The sequence below is a fragment of the Sinohyriopsis cumingii genome, chromosome 18 (assembly GCF_028554795.1).
Source record: "Sinohyriopsis cumingii isolate HCF-2022 chromosome 18, ASM2855479v2, whole genome shotgun sequence".
In the NCBI taxonomy this organism is placed as follows: domain Eukaryota; kingdom Metazoa; phylum Mollusca; class Bivalvia; order Unionida; family Unionidae; genus Sinohyriopsis; species Sinohyriopsis cumingii.
In genome coordinates this window covers 1,807,078-1,827,132 of record NC_142978.1, presented here as the reverse complement: position 1 = coordinate 1,827,132, position 20,055 = coordinate 1,807,078, and the positions used below count along the sequence as shown (strand labels likewise).

The 20,055-nt window shown below is 37.4% G+C and overlaps 1 protein-coding gene across 1 annotated transcript in view; it reads left to right on the top strand.

Annotated features, from left to right (window-relative positions):
- Window positions 1-20,055, top strand: part of LOC149775958 (snRNA-activating protein complex subunit 1-like) — a 47,373-nt gene that overhangs the window by 6,776 nt on the left and 20,542 nt on the right. The window contains exons 2-5 of the mRNA XM_089940920.1: window positions 163-291; window positions 7,922-8,062; window positions 11,984-12,094; window positions 16,430-16,551. Of these exons, the coding sequence (XP_089797046.1) occupies window positions 163-291; window positions 7,922-8,062; window positions 11,984-12,094; window positions 16,430-16,551 (503 nt within the window). The remainder of the gene's footprint in view (window positions 1-162; window positions 292-7,921; window positions 8,063-11,983; window positions 12,095-16,429; window positions 16,552-20,055) is intronic.

Below are 20,055 nucleotides of genomic sequence, written 5' to 3'. Positions count from 1 at the left end.
AACATAGCCCCTTCTGATGTTCTCCAAGATTTAGGGCAAGTAAATGGGTATTTACTTGAGAGTACAAGTTCTAAAATTTATTGTCTGGTATGGCATAAGATCTTTAGTTCTATCTCAATAACCATGTTATATAATTTTAACTGTTCATTCGTTTCACTTCAGTTTATTGAGGAGTGTTTCCATATTGCCAGTCAGTTCTGGTTGCCACCATCGTCTTTCCAGGTCCGAGCAGGTGCCCTGTATCTGTTATATGGATTATTCAACTTCCAGCTCTGTATGCCAAGGGTAAAGGTAAATACAGTTTTGGGACTTTCTGTGCTATTTCGAAGTTCATTTATATTTATGAGCATTATAATGTAATGTAATTTAGTATACATCTCTGCATATATCCTCCTACAAAGATAATTTTAATTTAAGGTATTTTTTTTTTCTATCCTGTGTAGCATAGTTATATTGCTTTTCTGAGAGCATTGTTGTTTTCAAAATTGCAGTGGCAGGCATCAGTTGTAAGTTTTGCCCATTGGATCCATTTACAGTTATGAAACTTATGGGTTCATTCATTATGACGGGGACTACTCATTGCTTGCAAAAGTAGGTCATATTGTTGTAAATTTTGAGTAAGGCTGGAGAGCATGCACAGTCCTAGAATTTTACATAACTTTGTTTTATGGCTTGAAGGACTATTAGATTGAAATATTTTCTAGTCCATGTGAATCATCAGTAGTCCTTCCAAAAAGAACAGTATCAAAGACATCAGTATTTACTAGCCCTCTTCAAGCTTTTTGACTACTGCTGATTTCAGGCCCTCATACAGTCTGACTATTATCAGCGCTATCCTATTCACCCCTGTCCCAGCATATTAGTCATGCATCTCCCAAATCTTATAGTATTTTATGTAGAACTATCATGTGGAAGTGAGAGACAGTGACTTTGTTACTGCATGGAGCATTTAAAACTGTAATCAGATATAAGGATTCATTATATACATTTTTTCATTGTGTTTGTAAACTAGTAAAATATATATTTATCATTGGATACACATTATATACAACTACTTACAAGTTGAGTCGAAGTGCAAACTGCTATGACCCATATCTGCCAATGCATAATGCAATGGCGGATCTGGGTCTCAGCAGTTTGTTATGAGTAAGCAGTAAAACAAAATTGCATCCCCTGACCTGTCAGTGCATTTTATAATGGCAGGTCATGGTCTTTGTTTTGTGTAGTTGGATTTTACCCATGCTTGAATATATACAGTAGCTATTTCAGTGATATACATATAGGGTTATTTATATTGTTTTACCTTGAGGTAACAAGTGGGGTAATAAGCAACCTGTCAATGGTGGCTGCATATTGGGATAGGCAAACACAGGTGACCTCTGTACACGGGTTTACCTTTTAAAATTGGTTTTGCAACAGATACCATGCACTGAATGTCATTATTTTTATGATTATTATTATTATTATTATTATTATCAAGATTATTTTATGTGCACAATTCATCAAAGTAATAAAATATGTGTACATGTTCTCTTTCAGTTTTATGTTCTGCACAATATCCTGCTCACTTTAATCCATCTTTCCAGGATTAAATCAAATCATTATTGACTTAAAATAACCATTGATCTTACTTTGCTTTGTACACCATGTCAAAACATTGATGTAACTGCTGATTCACAGCTTATATATGACTGTAAAACAGATGAATGACTCTTTCATTGGCTAATGTGTACAAGTTAGGCTTGGAAAAAAAGTGTTCATTCTTTAAAAAAAATATCTGGATTAGACTGTTGCTCAGCTTGCTGAGAATAAAAGACATTTGGCTTACGTGAGAAACCTGTGATGAATAATGAATAAAAAGAAGCCATATAAGGATATTCTTTGTGACCTATGAACTGTAACTTTGCCTGCCGTTGTCAGACAAGTTTTAAATATTAAATGACCCTGGACCCTAATGAAAAGGGATGTAACTTATACAGTGTGACCCAGCTATAACCCGGTTGTTGGGAGCCATAGAACCTGAATGTGTTATAGACCGAACCATGTTATAGGCAACCAGGTCAGTTAGCTGAAGAAAATGATGCATGTACCCCAAATAATTTGCAGGGGGAGTTATAGGTAATAAATGTGGGCGCAAAAATCGGTGCTTCATTGGCACAGTTACCATCTTAAATTGATGCATATTAAATGAGAAATACACCTGTAGTAAAAACAGATAAGGCATATATAATATTTTACTTTATTAAGAGAATCACACATTGATACATATACATATATACTGTTTATATATACATGTCTAACATACAGCATGAATAGAGTATCAACACTGTACTCACCCACGAATCTTGTCACGTACATTGAATCCACAATACAAGTGATTGCATCTAAAATATGCACACAGGCAGGTTTAAAATATTCAATAATTTTGTCACAGATTATATAGGTTTGAATTCAGTGGGAAAAAATAGCACAATAACGAATGATGAAGAATATTTACTTTTCATTATGTCCCAAATTGGTAAAAGTTAGTTTGTGGTTTAAGCAACCGTTGGTAGTGTTTGTAAGCATAAGGGAAGGGGCGCCACGGGTCAGCTTTGACGGTGGGAGGGATCATCGTGTCCCACTGGCCAACTATCGCCCGCCTCAAGCCGGGCAGCCCCCGGTCAATAAGGTGTTGACCCGCCATCGTCTGCCTGCTCCAGTGGGTGTCTGGAGCTCAGTGTGTTGTTCAGCATGACAAGCAGACGGTAATTCCACACCAGACAAAAGAAACAAGAAACAAATAAAGAAGACTCCAGCTCTTCAATTTGCAAGCTGGAATGTGCGCACCATGTGTACAGGCATCTCCGACGACCTCAGAGAAGTGGACAACACCAGAAAGACGGCCATCATCGATAGAGAACTCACCAGACTAAATATCAGCATAGCTGCCCTCCAGGAAACCAGGCTCGCCTCTAGTGGCTCCCTCATAGAGGAAAACTACACCTTCTTCTGGAAGGGTCGAGAACCTGAGGAGCCCCGTCAGCATGGAGTGGGCTTTGCCATCAAAAACAATCTCCTGGCCTCGGTTGAACCTCCCACAGGGGGCAATGAGCGTCTCTTGTCCATCCGCCTCACCACTGCTTCAGGTCCTGTCAACATCATCAGTGTCTACGCCCCAACCCTCACGTCATCAGAAGACGTGAAGGATCAGTTCTATGGGCAGCTGGACAAACAGATCAAAGGATGCCCCAAAAATGAACCACTATTCCTCCTTGGCGACTTTAATGCCAGAGTAGGTGCAGACCACGAGTCACGGCCTACCTGCCTCGGATATCATGGCACTGGAAAGACCAACGAAAACGGCCAGAGACTGCTGGAGCTATGTACCTACCATGGCCTGTGCATCACAAACACCTTCTTCAAGTGTAAGCCACAACACAAAGTGTCATGGAAACACCCCAGATCTCATCACTGGCACCAACTCGACTTGGTCATCACCAGGCGCTCTGCCCTTAACAGCGTCCTCTCCCTTGTGAGCAGCAGAGTGCGACTACAGCCACACACGCTGCACCGCTCAAGACCAAAAGGACGTCCTCGCATAAACTCTGCGCAGATGTCAGTCCCTGCCAAGGTGGAGGAGTATGTGTCTGCCCTGAACAAGGCTCTCCAGGACCTGCCTGAGTATGACGCTACAGCCAAGTGGAACGCCATGAAGGGTGCCATCTACAGTACAGCTATGTCAACGTTTGGCAAGAAGGAACGACCCAGCCAGGACTGGTTCAATGCACACCTATCAAGGATGGAACCTCAAATCGAGGAGAAATGAAAAGCCTTCATAGCTTACAAAAAATGCCCTAATGAACGGACGCTTGCTGCTCTCAGAAGTGCCCGAAGTAACACCAACGCATTGCTAGACAGTGTGCGAACGAGTACTGGCAACAACTGTGTGAAGGGATCCAGGGCAGTGCCGAGTCCGGACACATCCAAGGTATGTACAGTGGCATCAAGAAGGCTCTAGGCCCTACAGTGAAAGGGGTCGCTCCCCTGAAATCCCTGATGGGAGAGAAGATCACAGACCGTGGGCAACAGATGGCCAGATGGGTGGAGCACTACTCAGAACTATACTCCCGAGAAACGTCAGTCACTGATGCAGCCCTCAGCAGCATAAAGAATCTGCCCACCATGGAAGAGCTCGACAAAGTGCCAACCTTAGAGGAGCTCAGCAAAGCAATCGACTGCCTTCCAAACGACAAAGCACCAGGTAGTGACAGCATCCCGCCCGAAGCTATCAAACGTGGAAAACCAGCATTGATTAAACCACTGCACGAGCTACTTTGCCGCTGTTGGGAGGAAGGAGTAGTCCCCCAAGACATGTGTGATGCCACAATTGTGACCCTTTACAAAAACAAGGGCGACTGCAGTGACTGTAATAATTACAGAGGGATCTCGCTCTTGAGTATTGTTGGTAAAGTGTACGCCCGCATCATACTCAACAGGCTGCAGTTGCTGGCAGACAGTGTGTACCCGGAATCACAGTGTGGCTTCAGAGCAGGCAGGTCGACGACAGACATGATCTTCTCCCTACGACAACTCCAAGAGAAGAGCAGAGAGCAAGGTCAACCACTGTACATGATGTTCATCGACCTCACCAAGGCCTTTGACTTGGTCAGCAGGAAGGGCCTTTTTGAACTTCTGAGTAAGATCGGTTGCCCCCCAAAACTCCTCAGCATGATAATCTCTTTCCATGCAGATATGAAGGGAACAGTCCTGTATGATGGATCCTCCTCAACTTCCTTCCCAATTAACAGTGGTGTGAAGCAGGGCTGCGTGCTGGCACCAACACTTTTTGGGATCTTCTTCTCCCTGCTCCTGTCCTATGCCTTCGACACATCCACGGATGGCATATATCTACACACCAGGTCCGACAGGAGGCTGTTCAACCTGGCACGACTGCGCTCAAAGACCAAAGTGAGATGCTTTTTGCAGATGACGCAGCTCATGTGGCCCACACCGAGGAAGCCCTCCAGAGACTGGGAGACCGTTTTTCTGTTGCCTGCACGCAGTTTGGTCTCACCATCAGCTTGGAAAAAACAAATGTCAGCGTGCAAGATACCACCATTGCCCCTTCAGTCAAAATCAATGGTGTCACCCTGGAAGCAGTCAACAACATTACCTACCTAGGGTCAACCATCAGCAACACTCTCTCGATTGATATGGAGCTGGACAGAAGGCTTGGAAAGGCAAACACCATCATGGCTTGATTAACAAAGAGGGTTTGGGAAAACAACGTGCTGACAGAGCACACCAAGGTTCGAGTCTACCAGGCCTGCGTTCTCAGCACCCTTCTATATGGAAGTGAGACCTGGAGTACCTACATGAGGCAAGAACGCCAGCTCAACTCCTTCCATATACGGTGCCTAAAACGCATCCTGAAAATCAGCTGGCAAGACCGTGTTCCACACAGCGAGATCCTGCAGCGTGCAAGTACCCCCAGCATGTACTCCCTGCTAATTAAACGCCGCCTTTGATGGCTGGGTCATGTCCGACGCATGGAGGATGGAAGGCTGCCAAAGGACATCTTATATAGACAGCTGGCCACTGGCATGAGAAGAGTTGGACGCCCCTCACTCTGTTTCAAAGATGTGTGCAAGAGGGACATGAAGGCATGCAACATTTCACCCGATGGCTGGGAAGAGCTGGCTGAGGACTGAGGCACCTGGAGACTGATGGTAAACAATGGCATATCAGTCGCTGATGCGAGGAGAGGCCAGTTGGCAGCAGAGAAACGTAAGAGAAAGAAGAACACAAAAGCAACCACAGTAACGCAGACTTCCCAGTATGTCTGCACCAACTGCAGTAGGGACTGTCACTCACGTATAGGCCTGCACAGCCACAGCAGACGATGCCAACAGAGACAGACAACACCCCAAGGGCGCTATTCACATGGTCTTTCAAGACCGAGTCGCCAATGATGATGATGGTAGTGTTTGTAAGCATAAATGTTTTCCTCAGCAAAAAGGAAACTTTCTTAAAACAGTAAACGTGTTCCAGTCATGTTGGAAAATAAAACAATCCATCAGATTCCATTGCTTTTATTTAAGTTTGGTACTGACTTCCTTTGAAGAAAGGTTCTTTGGGGTTTTTTTTGTAAGATTGTTGTCAGCTTTCTTTAATGAAAGGTGAATGTGTTATTGAAGTCACCACTGAAGGACATCTTTGGAGAACCAAACAAATGCCTATTTCTGATTGTGGCAGCAACATCAAATAATTGTATTGTATGATTGAGACTGATTTTATTTTTCCATTTGCTTAGGACATTTTCATAACAATCGGTGCTTTAAAGGTAATCTGTTTTCTTTGAAATTTCAGCAAACTGTTTGATCTGGGTATAATTTAAAGAGAAAAAAGGATTTAGCTGTCATTTGGTAGATTATAGTTATTGTTCTTCCCTGCCTAATGAAGTGACCAGCAAGTAAGATCTTGGATTTTATTTTGTGTCAGAAATTTTAAAAAGGGTCAATGGACAATAGAGATGCATATGTTCTGGTCTGATGACATTGATTGCAACATAAAATGTGACTGTTCTGGTGGATTTAATTCTGAGTGAAAAGAAGAGGAATTTTATTTACCATCTACATACAAATGTCAGTCTTTGTAAATTTATTAATTACTAGGATGCGGCAAAAAATCTAGCGAAAAATAGATTATGCGATGCCTCATACTGTTTAGCTCTGCTTCAAGAAATGTAAACCAAATCACAGCTGATTTCTCACAGCATACAGTACTCATGCTAGATTTCAACATGAGTGGATTCTGATATAACAATGCAATGTTAAGAAGGTTTTTCAGGATGGACAAAGAATTTGTTCATATAACAGTTTATGAATTTCAGTGCATTTGATAGTTTGCTGCTTCCTTTCATGAGGCCTCTGAATTTCTCCACTCCACACCAATGGTTGTATATACATTCTAAACAGCCAACAATGTCGGCAATAAAAAATCGCCAGATGGTATATTTTGTCGCCAATAAGGAAATAAATCACAATTTGTGACATTTGTGAAAATCTGCGCAATCCCAGAAAAAACTTTTCACACATTATTTTCTGTACTTTTAAGAAGGAAAAACTATTTTTCATGTACGCAAAAAATACATAACATTTCAGGAACCATGCCTCAGTTGTCTTGTATTATTAATACGTGATTCACCAAAATGATAATTAATAAACCTTTTACATTTCTTTCATTCTTATAAGACAGAATTTTTTTCATGTATGAGAAAATACATGTATATGAAGTTTCGGAATTCACGCTATGACCGTGTTATACCCGAATTCGTGTTATAATGGGGCTTGCTATAGCAGGGTCACACTGTATGTCTTCTCAGTGATGAACTGTTTCCATCAGTAATAGCTTTGATCCATAAAGAGTTGGAGATATTGAGCTATTAATGTCACACTAGTACAATAGTTGACTTCCATTTCTACTGTGATAACCATAATCCAGCAAACGGATTGCTTCAGCCCTCTACCCAGGTGATAAAGACTGCCTTGCTTTTGAATTTGACAAATTGACACCTTTGAGTTACAAATGCTTACATGATAAGAGAATGAATGTTTGCACATCGATTTGTGTGATCTTCCTTTATGTAAACAATGCCTTCCCAGAGCAAAACTTTTGTTTGCAGAGACTTGAGCTGTTACTGTGGATACATACCAATGATCACCAGAATCATGGATAAACAATTGGTTTTTTTTTTTTAGGAAACACATTGACAGAGTAAGGCAGTTATATACATGACATATTAGAAGTTTACAAGAGGGAAATTATAATAGCCCTTGTGGACAGGTGACCACTAAGTAAAGGACAGGTTTGACTGTATTTTTCTCTTGCTTTACCTAGAGCACTGGAAATATGAATGCTGCATGTGTTTTTCTTCCAGATTCGAGTGACACACAAAATGTGGAGTGATATAATTGAATTTCAGGCCCAAGCAAGAGAAGAACAACATTATGATCTGGACTTTATATTTTATAAGCTGCGACTTCAGAAAGCATTTCACTTTGTTTCTGAACACAGAGAGGTAAACACATTATAATGCTTTCTGTTATGGTTATGGAAGACATACCTGTGAAGTAATGATATTTTTTCACTTAAATCTGCCAATAGTTCATGTAAGGTTGTCCGCTTGTGTCTGTTAATTCCTTACTGCACAGTTCAGTGTGACATCATCAGTACATTATGACATCATTGTTATGACATCACTTCTTACCTAGTGTGTTGTAGCACTCAGAACTCTTAGTGAGATGCAACTTGTGTCTCTTTATAAATAAGAGAAAATAAAAATGTTGATATAATTTTAATATATGCAGTAACAGTTATGTGAATGAAAAGGAAAAAGCCAACAAAAGTGTACAATACCATGGGAAATTTTTTTGCGATTTATGACCTACTGAAAATCAGCTGTGTGTGCTTCCTGTTGCAGAAAGTGGTCTCCTTAATTGTCATACTGAAACAAATCACTTGCCAACTTTCACTTTTCTCTTTGTATTTATTTTAAGGACAATTAATGGTGGTATTTTTTTCACATACTTTTCTGAGTAATGGTACTGGCCTGAGAGAATAGCCTTTGTGACCAGGTGATTGCTGAACTCAGGTGATCATTAAGACAGGTTTGACTCTTTAAAATAAAAAAACACAAACACGTAAAATCCATTCTTTATAAGGGGGCCCTTGGTGGCCATGTAGTTTATGGTGCTCACCTTTATAGACTACTGACATCTCACTTCTGTCCATGTGGGTTAGAGTCTCAGCTCATTTAATGTGATACATGAAAAATCTTGCCAGTAGGTTCTCATGGGTTGGTCTTTCCTCCTAAAGAATGGCATGAAACTAACAAAAAAAACCCCACAATAATCCATTCTTTATGAGTGTGTGTGTGTGAATAGTTATTACATAATTATTTATTTTTTGCAGAGAATCATTCATTGGTACATACAGTGTATAAGAGATTTGACAAATTAAGCATATGCACCATCCAGTCTTGTGGTTTCCATTGCAGTAAATCCATTGAAAATCAATCACAAATAATTCTTCTATAATTCCTCTGCAAGATTCCATTCAAATCCAGATACTTATTGTTAATACACTCACACTAACATAGGAAATTGTATTTTCTGAAATATTCTTATTTTGCTCAACATGTCCAAAGTCCTTTTTTCACCAACAATACAATGCATGAAACACACATTGGGAGTTTCAAATAAGAAACTTGTTTCTATGTTTCATAAAGTGTTTAACTGAAATTCATACTGGAAGTAAAGGGTTTTGACCTTGTAATGTACTTGAGATGAACACTTGAACAGGTGTGTATAAATTCCTGAACCCAGTGTGGGAGTAAACCATTAGATTTTATTGGTAAAGAAAACAGTGAGTCAATCTCTACAAGACAGAGGAAAATATAAATAAAATAAACCTAATATTAATTGAAAATGTTATTTATAACTTTGACTTTGTACTACTGCAGAATGAAAATGTGTAGTGGCATGTTAATTATAATAACATTACAAATAATTCCTTCCACCCATCCCCTTAATTCAAGTATCCTTTAAGGATTCACTCCACCTAATTGGTAGAAAACAGAGTTTGTTTGCATAAGTTTCCATTGTCCATGCAATATATTGATTGAAAGACATTTTTCTTATTTCTGGAAGATAGCAGAGAAAGTTATCCTTCTGTAATGTGAAAAGGTAAGGATTATTGGAAAAACAATTAACTAAAAATCTGGTTTCATTCCATGTATGAATTTGTTTTCACAAGCTTACAATTGTTTGGCACACTCAGGCCTCCTCTTTAAATTTTTTAAACATTTGTTAACTTTTTGGACATTTTTTTAATGATAAAATTTTTAGCATGATTAGGCAAGAACCACTTTAGGGAGCCCATGAAATTAGGTATGTCTGTTTGCCTATATACATAAATGACATGATTAGGCAAGAACCACTTCAGGGAGCCAATGAAAGTAGGTATGCCTGTTTGCCTGTATATGTAAATGACATGATTAGGCAAGAACCACCTCAGGGAGCCCATGAAATTAGGTATGTCTGTGTCGCAGAATTGTAACCGAGTGGATTTTTGGACTAAATGAACAAGACAAACACAGTGTGGGAAAGATGGAAATTTATGAATGAATTAATAATGATAAATATGTGATGTATAATTACAGTGATTCTCTCACGCTCTCAACATATGATTTACTCAAAACACTCTACACAACATTCACACATCGAAAATAAACAAACCAAATATTAAATAAAAATGAAGTGCAGATCCAAGAACCCTCATGGACTGCACACACCCCTCAATCAGTATTTTATTCAACAAGAGATTCACATAATCTCGAACAAAAATTGTATTAAGATTTAAAAATAATCTTTACACAAGATTCAAAATACTCTTGACACCATTAAGGTTCAAAACAATCTTGACACAACTTAAGATTCAAAATAATCTTGACACAACTAAGATTCACAATAATCTTGACACAACTAAGATTCACAATATTATCACAACTAAGATTCATGATAATCTTATCACAACTAAGATTCCACAACTGAGATTCACAATAATCTTATTACAACTAAGATTCACAATAATCTTATTGCAACTAAGATTCCACAACTAAGATTCACAATAATCTTATCACAACTAAGATTCACAATAATCTTATCACAACTAAGATTCATGATAATCTTATCACAACAGACAGCATTGTTCTGGAAGCTCCAGATGACTCCAAGAAACTTTAGATGGCTTCGTACAGCTTCGTACCGCTCTAGTCATATTCACAATCACATTTCATAGACAATCACAGCTACAAACACGGTCAGCTACCATAACAATCAGCTACTATAACAGTCAGCTACATACACACTCAGCTACGAACACAGTCAGAATCAGCTACAATAAAACCAAATTGGACATAATAGTTTCTGTATAATCTCTAGATATATGATAATACTTTAAATCTGCATTGTAATAAACACATTATTATGCGATAACACAGTACAAACCGAATAAGCTTCGCCTATGAAATAAAAAGAATGTAAATTTAACACTTACCCCTATGGCTGGAGAACAAAGGAGAGTGTATACTCCTTGACGTGATCCAAAAACGACCAGTGTGGTTTTTAGAGATTTGTCTTACTTAAATCCATAGGAGAGTGAGTACAAGTCGGGATAGAATACCCGTGCATATCATGTTTGTCATGATACCTGTCACAAGTAATCTGTGGCTAGGTACATGTTAATACAGTCGCTTACCTGGAAAAACACATTCACCCTAGATAACGTTGTATGCATGTACAACGAGAAATAGTCTAATTGTTTTTAAGACAAAACCAAGTTATTTCTTTGCTTAATTCTGTGACAGTCTGTTTGCCTGTATATGTAAATGACATGATTAGGCAAGAACCACCTCAGGGAGTCCATGAAATTAGGTATGCCTGGTTGCCTGTATATGTAAATGACATAATTAGATTCTCATGTCATGACACATGTAGCACATTTTTCAGATATTTCTGACTTTTAAAATTCTTTTTGACTTGGACATTTTGGTCTGCATTGCAGACATAAAAGTAGTTAGTTTACAAACACAAAACTGCCCATGTGGGTATGTGAGAAAGCTTGCCAGTAGTTTCTCATGGATCGGTGGTTCTTTCCAGGGTTTTCCGAGGTTCTTCCTCCACCATTAATGCTGGCTGCCATGTATAGCCTATCGTGTGCTGAAAAATGGTGTTAAACCCCACAACAACAACAACAAACACAAAACTAGTTTCCATTATATTTGCACTGTCACACAGAATGCTGTAACTTGAAAGCAGAATGGCAGAAAGTACATGATTGGGACATGGTCTTTTTATAAAAAATCTATACCATCTAGTTTCAGATCACATTATTGTTGCCATAATGTAAATTCTATATGAAAATTGATACTGTTTTACAGCTTTACTTGGCCACAACAAATTTTCATCAAAGTCAAGATTTGTCGGTTCCAGACAGTTTCAGAGATGAGACCACCATTTTGGAAGAAGTATTTTCACAAGACTTTATGGAGGTACACATTTCTAAATTTCAGGATTTATGACAGAAAGTTGAGAAGGATAAAACCCAATCTTGACAAAAGAATGAAGAGTTTGCAATTTTAACTGTTGTATTCTTTATTAGTTCACACAAACCAGAGTGACATATCACCATGGCCAGTACAGATCAGCCCAATGGTCATCTTGATATTGCAATAGCTTTTGATCACTGTTATCCCTCATTTGATCCCTGGTTCTAACACATGCAGTGGTAAGTTGTCATTTATCATGGTTTGTGGTTTCTTCAACCTCCAAAACTACATCATCTCAGCATCTGAGACATGGAAGGCATATCATATAGGTTGTCAGAACTTGTTTTGCAATAAACATTAAATGAAGTTTGAACTGTATACATAAACATAGCATTTTAAATCAAAAGTTGTCATTTGTCTCTTGAAACAGGGTTCCCATGCTATTGTGGAAAAAGTCGGGAGAAATGATACATTTTTCTGATCATGAAAAGTCTTTGAATTTCACAAACATTGTTGAAAGTCAGGGGAAAAAAACGGGAATTTTCTGCCACCATTTGATGTGCAAAACAATCATGTAATTGAGTCATAACTAAGCTGATCAAGAGTTAAATTTATCGAGTTCTAACCAGAATATTTGGAGGGTGCAGCATGGCTCATTTGGGTGCTTGCAATAAATAAATATGCTGAGTCAGTCCAAAGCTTAGTGGATTAGATTTTTGTCTAGTAGACTTTTATTTTCAGAGTCAGCTCAATATCCGTATCTTTCCTTAAGTAGAAGGTATGAAAACCAGTCAAGCATCACAAGAGACCAGCATGGTCGTGGCAACACGTAGCTGCTTACTGGATGGCCTATCAAACCTAAACATTGTTTGAATGGATGATACATGCATGAAATCGATATGAAAATTACTTATTTTCTCAGAAATTGTAAGTATTGAAATCATTGTCTTTAATTTGCTGAAAGACAAGATAAAACTACGGTGCTGATGAAATGTTACTTGGTACTTGCTATTAACATTGCTAGTCGCATGAGTACACAAATCTAACAACCCACATTTTCAAATGTTGTACAGAAAAAGAAAAAAAAATATTTAATGAAAGTCATATGCTGGTTGTAATAAAAATACAAAAACAAAAGAACGCAAAATTCTCCATATTTATATATTCCGAGAGCAACTTCTGGAGTTTTATTGTATCATGTGACTACCATGTTGACATGTGCTCTCTGGTTGATAAATCAGACTGGCCAGATTGCTGGTTTTTACAAAAGGTATCCGACTTTCATTTAATATAATTGAATTTCTGTACAACAACATTAAAAAGGAGTTTGTTGTTGATATCACATGACTATTGGGCTTCCAATGTCATCATTTGAGATTTGTAAAGTCATGTGACTAGTAATGCAAATGGTGAATACAGGGTCAGGTTTCATCTTTGCCATAGTTTTGTCTAGTTTGTCAGTGGATTAAAGACAATGTTTATAATACATGCCATTTCTGAGAAAATAAATAATTTTTCTATCGATTTCATGCAGGTATGAGTTGATATAACATAAGTTTAAATTAGCTAGGCCCGCTGGTAACCGACTACCATATGTCACTACTGCATGGTGGCAGCAAATTCCAAATTTTCAATATGCAATTGCAATGACTCCACTACCCAACCTAAATAGCCAAATATGAAAAATGGAGTAGAAATATTTGGAGGAAACCCAGATTAGAAAACGGATTGCTATTTGTTTTTAACCCAATTTTGTAGTCCAAATTGTTGAATCTCAGAGCTGAAATTAAAAATTGTCATCCCTTATATATTAAAAAATGATATAGAATTCTTTAAAATTAAAATTTTGAAAGGAAACAAAACTAACTTATGTTCATTATGTTGTTCCCACTTAGCAGCATAATGCAGGTCCACAAAATAAAGTTAGAATTTTTATTCTGTACATTGAAGTCACTGCTGAAAGACAGCTTTGGAGAACCAAACAAAAGCCTGTTTCTGATTGTGGCAGCAACATCAAATAATTGTATTGCATGATTGAGACTGATTTTTTTTCTTCCATTTGCTTAGTACATTTTCATAACAATCGGTGCTTCAGAAATAATCTGTTTTCTTTGAAATTTCAGCAAACTGTTTGATCTGGGTACATTTTTTAAAAAAGGAATTGGCTGTCATTTGGTAGATTATAGTTACTGTTTCTCCCTTCCTATTTAATAGACCAACCAGTTCTTGTTTGTTTGGTTTTTTTGTTTGTTTTTTTGTTGTTATACATTTGTGGTAGTGGAGTGATGGTACCTTTCACTCATGCGTCAGAAATGTTAAAAAAGGGTCAATGGACGATAGAGACGCATGTGTTCTGGTCTGATGACAGGGATTACTAAAGCAAATATAAGAGTTCTGATGAATTTAATTCTGAGTGAAAAGAATAGGAATTTTACTTACCATCCACGTACAAATGTCAGTCTCTGTAAATATATTAATTATTAGCAAGCAGCCAAAAATCCAGTGAAAGATAGATTAGGAGATAATGCCTCGTCCGCTTGATCTCTGCTACCAAAAATGTTAACAACAAAAAAGCAGATAACTCGCAACGTGCAGTACTCATGCTAGATGTCAACATATGTGGATTATGGTATAACAATGCACTGTTAAGATGGTTTGTCAGTGTGGACAAAGAATTTGTTTATGTAACAATAGATAAATTTCAGTGCATTTTATATCTAGTTTGTGGCCTCCTTTCATGGGGCCTCTGAATTTCTCCACTCCGAAGCAATGGTTGTATATACAAGTTTAAACAGCCAATAATGTCGCCAATAAAAAAAATTGCAAGATCGTATATTTTGTTGCCAAGAAGGAAAAGAAATTCACAATTTGTGACATTGGTGAAGGCCTGCACAATCCCTGAATAAACTTTTTACATTTCACTTTTCGTACTTTTAAGAAAGAAAAAATACTTTTTCATGTACAAGAAAAATACATTTCAAATTTAAGGAGCCATGCCACGATCGTCTTGTATTATTCATGTGCAGTCTCTTCCTTAAAATGATAATAAACCTTTCTACGTTTTGTTTTCTTACTTGTAAGAAAGAAATTTTTTCATGTACAAGAAAAACACTTGTATATTATTTAGGAAGCCCAGTGGATTGATTGAATCAGCCTTTTCCCAAACAATTAGATTTTATGTATTTCATTTATCCAGCCTCCTTTCCATTTATGTTCCCTGTCAATGACATAGATACCAACAGATTCCACGAATGCTGAGATTTTAATGGAGGCCACTTCATTACTCTCCAAATAGGCGGTACAGAGAGTTCACAAAGAAACGAGGATATAACTCAAGTGTTGGCAATGTGGATGAATTGGGTAACACTATCAGATTTTTATCAGGATCATTAATGCTCACAAGAATTTCTGTTCATGAGATCAGAGCAATCGTTACAAGTCTTGCTTGTCAATGCATTGTTTCTATCCAAGATATAAAAAAGAAGCTAATGCCTTGCATGCACAGTCAAACTTCTTGAGTTTTTGTCTCAAAGATCTACTGTCACAGAAATGAGAATCAAATCGCTTGTGTCCTGTGGCTGCAACCCAGATGACCAGGTTCGCTCAACGTTGGTACGGCCTCCTCACTGGCATGGGCTAAGTGCTAGCACTGGACCATTTTGTTCTTTAATGAGGAAAAGTAATTCATTTCTGTTTATTTGAGTGTTATGATTGCAGGTTATATGACTGTTAGTTGTTCTATGTTTATATTAGGCAAGAGGTTCATCCTTATAGGAGATTCAGACTTCCTGTCCTCGAAGTAAGCTGATAATAGAGGTTAAATGCTCACTCATTTCCTAATATTAATTGTTCTCCTAACATTAATGTGTATTTGAAGGTGAAAGCAGACTTTTTAGCAAAGTATATTTTGTTAAGAATACTTACCTGATCCCATTATTAGTTAACCCTTCTACAACTCCCCACAGATGGAAGCATCATCATTGATGTATATTGCTCAGTTTAAATTGGTTTACAACCAGTGAGTGCCACCTGTCATTGTTAAGGATGGAGGTGGGGTGGGGGTGTAATATAGTACATATGCTTGAAAAATGAAATTTTCATTTTTCTGGAATTGTTGGATTCAAGAAGTAGTGAAGTTTATGTTGCTAATGTTAATATTGCCAGGCAAATTTGAGAAACATTTTTTACTTAAAAATTTACCTTATTATGGGGATCATATTATTATTTAGTAACCTGAGTGCACTTAAGTCTACTTTTTGTCTTTCCATTAAAGTCTTTTGCACTCAAAATCCTTGGATAAATGTAGTAACATTCTAATGCCATTATTTTATTTGGCAGCAATTGTCAGCCATTCATGACCAGTATTACAAAATGAAGGTGGCATTGGCAGGACCTGATGCAACCACACCTGACCGCTCCCTGGATGTCATGGAAAATAAGCTCATTGACAACATCACCAAGTAAGTTTACTGTACACCATGTATAACAGGCCTTTTTCAACCACCTAATTTTGTGGTAAAAGCATGGGAAAAATCCAGTGCCCAGACCATATAATTTTAATATGCATTATATTTTTTCAGAATTTAGAAAGACAGCCAAACTTCTCAAGTCAGTAGAATCACACCAGTAATTTTAACATTTGTAGGAATAGAACTAATTGGCAAGTCACAAAAAGTTTATGAATATGCTTAAGTTGCTGACTTTTCAGAAATTTAATAGTACTAAAATATTACAATTCACAGTACTCTTGCATTCAGTAGGTAATGTGCAAAAATGTTACATTGTAGTTGCATAGATTTTACTGGATTTTGCAAATATCTACTGACATTAAAATATTTTGATTGACATCATATTTACATTCAGATCTGCATTCAGATTCCATGGGTTTTTTTCTTATTCATAAACAGGTTCAACTAAAAAACATCAATCAGTCAGTCATGAATGGTTATCTTTACTTAACTTGTACATAGGGAATGCATGGTATTGAATACAATTTCATTTGAATTCTGAAAAAAATAATTACTGTTATTATTGTTATATAGGAGAGTGGGTGGGTCAATATTATTCCTGTTGATTCTGCAATTTGTCCATGTTTTTACTAAGTACTGATAGATGGGGTTCCTGCCAGTATCAAAATTATTGACAGTACTTATGGAATATGCATGCTTGGTGATATTTTCTCGAGAGTGACTTTGGAAATTTGTACAATAAGTTGCTTCAGTAACTAGATATAAAATCTTATACATGCATTGCTAGACGTGTGACATTATAGTGTTCGTGTATATATTTTACCAGAATTTATGCATTCTGCATGGGCAGAAGAATTGAACATTGGCAATGTCAAAATAAGTATTTCTCCCAACCAGAGAAGTTATCAGTTTTCAACATTGAAGTTGGTGTAATTGAACTGGAGTTGATGTGTTTTTTTCCTGGCTTTTTTGCATGGGATTGAAATAAAGCTATGATTGGTCCCACAGGTAGAGCTCTAAAAAGTACCCAGCCAACTCTTGTTAATTAAGTACAGCCAGGTTTTGAAGCCAGACAGTTACAGACAGCATCTGAGTGACTATAAATACTGGCCTCCAGAGGATGTCAGCAACATGGATAGACAACTCCCAGCAGAGTCAGTTGTCCCCAATCCAGTCTGAAACCAGACCACTGTCAGTGATGATCCTTAAGAGTTTGTCACCATCTGTTATCTTTTCATATAATTGAGTTATTAGAAATGTGACACAATATAGTGCTTTGTGCACAGACATTGATAACCCTTGTTGCCCAGAAGATGTCTCAGATTGTTTTTTTTTAAAAATGGTTATAAACATTTTGATAGTGTAAGAATGAAAGCATGATTAGCAAGAAGAAATTTGGGTGGTATATCTATGTTATGTGCATGAATTGAATCATGTTTCGAATATTTGAAAATGTCCATTTCTTTTGAAAAGATATTATTGTTGGGGTTGTCATGTCATTTTCAAAATTATCTGTACATAGCTGCCAACCCTCACGATTTTGGCGTGAATTTCACGACTTTTTCAGCAATCTACTGAATCACGCCGCAAGCAAAAAATTCACGAATTCTCCAATTTTTTATTCTTTTAAGTCTTGAATAAAATAACCAATTTCCTGTTAAGCGCTAGTTGTGATATTGGCAGTTGCCGAAACAGTCCGGTACTGCTGGTTGCGATATTAGTAGAACTACAGCCGATTGGTACAGTTGGCCCGGTAGCAAGCATTTTAGCCTATTTTAATCTAAATATATATATATAAGAGTAGTTTTACAAAGACTTTCAAGAGAAACTGGGGCCTAACCGGAAATTTGCTCCGCGCATGCGTCACCAACACTGATATGAATTACTATTCAGCATCGCATGTAAGATCTTGAAAATGGCTTCACCACCAAGGAAAAAAAAGATGTATACCTCAAAAAGTGAAGTTTAATTTGGAATATACAAAAATTGGCCGTGCATTTTGCCATTAAACATGGATATACATCATGCTTTTTGCACACAGTGTGCCACAAATTTTAGTATTGGGCATGGTGGCAAAGACAATGTGAGGAAGTACATTGGTTGCAAAAAACACGTAGAGGTTGGTAAAATTAAGAATTCCCAGATTTCAGCTCTGGATTATTTTAAGCCATCAACGGAAGACATACAAGCTACCAGCACTGAAGCATTATTTGTAGTTTTCTTGTTGAACACAATCTACCTTTATCAGCTGGAGACCATGCTAAACATTTGTTCCGACAAATGTTCCCGGACTCAAAGATCGCTTCCAAATTTTCCTGTGGAAGAACCTAAAGTGCTGCAGCTCCTGTGCATTCCTCACAGCAACAGAGACAGTGAAATAGTATTTCCTCTAGTGAGGAAAAATGAGACAGACTTTAGGGCTTCCTTAGGTGCAGAAAATTTGTTAGCACGTTTAGTCACCAAGATCAGCACAGCAGGCAAGAAGTCTGAACTGTTTTGAAAACAAATTTACAATCAAGCAGTTGAGGAAGTTCAAGTCTGCCACAGTATCATGTCTTGATAAATAACCACAAGAACAAGTGAAGTTTATGAATATCATAATAAATCGAAATGCAGATATATTTCTGCATATATGTAGTGTTTTTAGTTCATATTGCGATCTTGATATAGTGTAGTATTGACAGTCAGAGTGGATGGAGTTATTGTCATGGTATTTTTCACTAACTCATGTCCAAATTCACTACTTTTTATCCCTATTTTCACTAATTGCGAGCCTGGAAGGTTGGCAGCTATGACTTTATGTCTACCAGGTTAATTTCCTGGTCTAACATGAGAATAAAAAAAAGTTTTAAAAAAATTGTGATGAGCAAGTTTAAAAGAAAGTTTGAATATAAAAATATGATAAAGATCATTTAAAAAATATGGGATGCCTCCGCGAGTTTTGAACTCACAACCTCTTGTTTGGCAGCAGTGACAAAAAAACAAATGTGGATGTTTACATATAAGATTGAATATTTGAAAATATCCATAGCTTTTATAAAGATGTTTGGGTTGTCACATCATTTCTTGGAGTTGTCTATATGCCTGCTGAATATTCAGATATTTTTTCAGAAGAGTATGTGCTTGCAATTCAAGAAAATGAAATAGCACTCTTTGATGGCAGTATGCCATGATTATAAAATCACTGTTGATTGTAATGCTTATACAGGTGTTCAGCCTGATAATATTAGATTTCAGTGTACTTTTGCACCTTTTCATGAATTCTAATGTCGACATGCTGTATTAAGATGACCATGTAAATCAAGATCAACGGGAGATAAATCATTATGGAGGAAAGCTTCTTAATATGTGTAAAATGACAGGGATGAAAATAATTAATGGTGGATATGACACAGACGTAGATATACATAGCTCACATTCTGCAAGTAGTTGTGGTTTGACTGAGCAGTCAGTTTTTAGTGTATATCTTTATTTGATATAAATGATGGAATATAA